Source organism: Echinops telfairi, unplaced genomic scaffold (assembly GCF_000313985.2).
Source record: "Echinops telfairi isolate 266 unplaced genomic scaffold, ASM31398v2 ScPeMD7_3533;HRSCAF=4204_0, whole genome shotgun sequence".
NCBI lineage: Eukaryota > Metazoa > Chordata > Mammalia > Afrosoricida > Tenrecidae > Echinops > Echinops telfairi.
The window spans coordinates 105,131,939-105,137,193 of record NW_022107431.1 but is presented as its reverse complement, the minus strand read 5'-3'; the positions used below and the strand labels follow the sequence as shown (position 1 = coordinate 105,137,193).

Genomic DNA, 5,255 nt, shown 5'->3' with positions numbered 1-5,255 from the left:
GGAGGGAAGGGGGCTAGAAAGGGGGAACCGATCACAAGGATCTACATATAACCTCCTCCCTGGGGGATGGGCAACAGAAAAGTGGGTGAAGGGAGACGCCAGGTAGTGTAAGATAATATAAAATAAGAATTTATAAATTATCAAGGGTTCATGAGGCAGGGGTGTGCGGGGAGGGGAAAAAGGAAAATGAGGAGCTGATTCTAGGAACCCAAGTGGAAAGTGAATTTTGAGAATGATGAGGGCAACGAATGTATAAGTGTGCAATCCACAGATACATCAAGTGTGCTTTACACAATTGATGTATCTGTGGATTGTAATAAGAGTTGTATGAGCCCCAATAAAATGATTTAAAAAAGTGAAATGCAATGAATAAAGATCCTAAGCATTTTTGAGCTGAAAAAAAAATATCAACCCTCTTTCCTATATGGGTATTTATTATTACTTAACTTTTATTACCACTGTCAAGTCTGCAGATTTCCTCCTGGCCACATTTCTTAAATATGTAGAGTTGCTTATTTTTTCCATCTTCGAAAATCATTATTTCTGAGTAAAAACCTGTATTCAATGAATTACATTCTGAAAATGAATGGTCATATCAAAGGAATGGTATTTTTCTTCTTGTGTCAAAAATTTCAGTGAATTCTATTAACTTGGATTGAACACATTTTAAGTCAACATCTGAGCACTGTTTTTTCTAATCCCCTTACTAAATATTTCTTCCACCCTGTTCTGAGATTCTTAACCCTTATTTTACTTTCTGCCATATATGGCATCTTAATAAGACTTTCTCAGATGACGAAAGTGTTCAAATCCACATTGTTCTATTGGGTCGACTGTTGAGTATTTGAAATGTAGTTTGGGCAACTGAGGTATTAGTTTTAAATTTAATTTGAATTTTAGCAGTCACTTAGGACTAAAACCAAAATCAAGTCAATGCAAACCCCCGTGGGTCATAGAGAAGAACCGCAGCCCACTGGGTTGTGAAGGCCATGACTCTTTTGGAAGTAGACCAGCATCAGGCCTTTCTCCTGAGTTGATGATTTGGAATGAACAACCTTTCCCTTACTTGTAATAGTGAAACGAATGCTGGACTGGCTTGTGGCTACCACGTTGGACAGCATGGCTCTAAAATACCTCCTCGCTCCTCAGCTTCATTTCTAACTTGAGTCTATCTCACTGAATTTATGTACTTTGTCCTGTGTGTTGTACACATATCTATTATGTTTAGTGATCAGCTTATTTTATGTTTTTTCTATATGGTTTTCATTCTATGAAATAGATATACTTTTAGATGTTGGAGACTGTATGTTTCTGTGTGTAGAGGATTTAACATTATATCTCTTGAAATCAGGTGCTAGCTCTTTCTGCAAATTAAAATAATAATGTTGATTCTAGAAGAACGCTGAAGAAAGCAGAAAAATATAGGAAGACAATAAAAATCATTCTAGTGTACAAAGCAGAGATAACCACACACTTTATGATAGATTTGGATGAGTTCTTTCTATATGTAAAATATTACATCGATAATGAAAGTTTACTACAAAACTATTTTAAAACACTACAAAAAAAATCCAAAACCAAGACTGCCTGCCTTCTAGTAGATTCTGACTCATAGATGGGGTAGAATGACTGCTGTAGGTTTCTGAGACTGTAGCTCTTTTTGAGGAGTAGAACGCCTCCTCTTTCTTCTGAGGAGCAGCCAGTGGGTTCAAACTGCTGACCTTGCAGTTAGCAACCACTATGCTATCAGGGCTCCAAAAGTGCTAGAGTATAGTGTGTTAGTCAAGGTTGATTAGAGAAACAAATTCATAGACACGCATGTGACTAAGAAAGAGGTTTATATACAAGAGCAATTAAATATTGAGAAAACATCCCAGCCCAGTCCAGATCAAGTCCATAAGTCAGATATTATTAGTCCATATGTCTGATACCAATCTATAAATTCCTCTTCAGACTCATGAAACACATGCAATGACGCTGAATGCAGGAAGATCACAGGTCAGTGGGTGGGAAGTCTTGTGGATCCAGTGGTGGTGGAAGCATCTCAGCGCCAGCGTGGGGTCTTCACATTTTCATTTTCAGAAGTGAAATCACTGGGTCGAGTGCAATGAACAGAATTAAGTCATAAGATATATTGCCTCCAGAAATATTTCTTTGCTTCTTTTAGAAGAAAATACATAATCCTTTTTTTTTCTGTTTTCACGCTTTAACCACTTGTTTGCAGCTTTCCTGTCAACCTTTAAACTTCACTTTGGTTTTAGTACTGTTGTTTTTTTAAATAAATGTTTCATTCAAGGCACTAGAAAAGTCATCACATTGTTATAAATACTAGGCATAACTCTCCAGGTTTTTGTTTTTGTGTTTGTTTATTCTTTTTGCTGCTATTGCTATCTTGGTCAAGATATTTATATATAGTATTTTTCATTGTATAATGTGTTTCTTTCTAGGGTGAACCAGGAGAAAAAGGTGACCTGGGTCTGGCTGGCATTAATGGACAAGATGTAAGTAGACACGTTTTCCTGATATTTTGTTTACATTAGCCACTAAAATAGCTCAGCTATCTCATGTTATTAGTATTTGTGTCGTAGAAGAGCTAGCCACAATCACAGCAAAATCAAGAATCCAAGCTTTTCTTGTTTCTGTTTTGTTTTGTATGACCTCGCCGAGGGCCCCTGCGTTCCGTTTCTTTCCCAGTAGTTCCTTGGTGTTATGGATTTCATACTTGTGCTCAACCTTGACAGCCCTTTCTCCCTTACTGTGTCAGGCTTACATTTTCCCCTCATCTTTTTCCGGCTAGTTTGGTAGAATTGTAGCAATAACAAAGAAGTATAAGAAGAGATGGGAGAAATGTGTACGTGTACTGCTCCCCTCCACTGTACCTGTCCTTCCTCCTTAGTAATACGGTCGCCCAGGTTATCTTGAGATCCTAGACATTTCCTTCCCTGTCTCTTTAGAGCAGTCACCCCACATGTGCCTTGTCCTGGATACTATGATGAAATTGGAAGGAATTTCTCAAAGATTTTTCCTTTAAAATGTATACTAATTTCAGGCCATCGTTCAACACACCATGTAAAATAAATAGGTTTATGGGGTGAAGGAGCCATAGTAAGAATTTCCTTTTTTTCAGTTTCCTTTTATCACATGAAATAAAAATGTTTTAGAACGCTCTGAAGGGTCACTGTTTGCTTTACAGATGAAAAAATAAGGAAATGCCACATACATTTTTCTTGGTGCTGTACATACGCCATGATGCCCATAGATCATAACCGTGAGAAGAATAACTAAAACCAATCCTTGGGGCCTATGGGGAAAACAAGAGGGATGGATACCTGATGAAGCTATTGCTTTATCTTTGTAAGCGTGATGAAAACAATTAGTCCAGTGGACTAATGGCCACGTGGACATCTATTTTCTTCACCCTGAGACCTTACGAGCTAGATGATGCCTGGCTACCACCCTCAACTGCTCTACAAGTGATCAATTAGATGGTCCCAGATATATGGCTATAGGGCAGTGGGGTGGGGAAATGTGGATCAAAGCTCAAAATCATAAGAAAGACCAAACTTCTTGGTTGGATTAAGACTATTAAGTCTAGTGAGACGCCTGAGACTATGGCCATTAGTGACCCTGCAGGTTGTGGTGCTGAACTCACTCCCTTGGTTCAATTTTCAGCCAAAAAAAAAGAAGTTAGGTCCATAAGGGAAACAATAACACTAGGGAGAATAATTGCGTTTAAGAATGAATGGCCATGATCCAAGCAATGATCTAAGAGCAAAGTTCAGAAGGGTCAGGAAAGGAGGGTGTGGGATAAATGATGTTACATTGCAGAGGCTGCAATGAGATGAAACAAAATGTGTACCCGTTGTTGAATGTAACATTGGAGACCTGCTGGGTAAACTTTCACCCACTTCACAGTAAAAAGTTAAACACATAAATAAATAAACCACAGGTAGAGATGTTGACACACAACAAAAATGAGAAGGAGCCTTTATGAATTAAAACTTTTACATGTAGAAATGTGTTGAGCTGATGTATCTTTGCTGTGTATATTCTCAAGAACAATCAAAATAAATTATTTGTAAAAAAAAATAGAGGGACAGCTGAGGATACCTTTTCTAGCAAAGAAAGACCCTAGGAGTTAAACCCGGTAGAAACTCTAGTATGAGACTGACTCCCACCACTTTATTCATCTTTTGCTTCCTACAAAGCCCGATTTGCATCTTTAATATGACCTTAATTCCTGTTCTGGTCTTTGAAATGATCTCTCTACACCAGAAAATGGGAATTAGCACTAGTGGCTTTTAAATAAGGAAGTCACCACATCTCCCCTACCTCCATGTAGTTCATCAGGCTACTGAGTGTGACAAATATGTGGGCCACCACATGTTGCAGTATAGTGTCTAATTCATCCCTCTACTCCTGTCGTTGTAGGTGCAAGGGTAGGGTAAGAATTCTAGAATGGAAAATCAGAGTCCAGTTTTGTCTTAGTCTATCACCAGCTCAACAAATCATGCTTGAGGGTGTGTAAAGTAATGGACTAGAATAAATTCTAAAGTCTCCATTCTAATGCTGTGATTGTACAGAGATTCAGAAGAGAAACTTGCCAGGCATGATGAGATTTTAAGCACTCATTCAGATCTATTGAATTCCTACTAAAGCGATGGTAGCAAATCAAAGAGGCTTTACGCTAGCCATGGAGTATGGAAAGCAGAAGCCTGGGCTTCCTTTTTTGAACATCACGAGAAGACTTGACCCAACCTGTCTTTAAAGGAAGGTTATTTTTACAATGTGTTCTGATAATTAGATGGAACTTGGATCTTTATTTGTCTTTTCTGTTGTTTCTGTTGTACTTTCCTGGAAAATAAAGTCTGTGTCTTAGAATCGTAAACCCCCCACCCCACCCCACCCCGGCTCAAAAACAAAAAAAGTTGTCATCGAGTCTATTGTGATTCCTGGCAATTCCATTTATTGCACAGTGAAACTGTATCGCTGTCATGGCAGAGGGACCTCTTAGAAGCAGAATACAAGGGCTTTTTTCCGAGGTATTTCAGGATGGGTTTGAACCATCAACCTTTCAGTTAGTAGTCCAGGATTTAATAACTAGTGCTATGTTGTTGTAGTAAATGTTTAGAGTGAGCAAATTCTTTTGTGTGTGTGTGTGTGTGTGTGTGTGTGTGGTTTTAAAATTTTTTTTAAATCATTTTATTAGGGGCTCATACAACTCTTATCACAATCCATACACACATCAATTGTGT

General features: G+C 38.2%; 1 protein-coding gene across 1 annotated transcript in view; it reads left to right on the top strand.

Moving 5' to 3' along the window:
- COL19A1 (collagen type XIX alpha 1 chain) overlaps positions 1–5,255 on the top strand; it is a 423,669-nt gene that overhangs the window by 173,522 nt on the left and 244,892 nt on the right. The window contains exon 11 of the mRNA XM_045294677.1: positions 2,448–2,501. Coding sequence (XP_045150612.1) covers positions 2,448–2,501 — 54 coding nt within the window. The remainder of the gene's footprint in view (positions 1–2,447; positions 2,502–5,255) is intronic.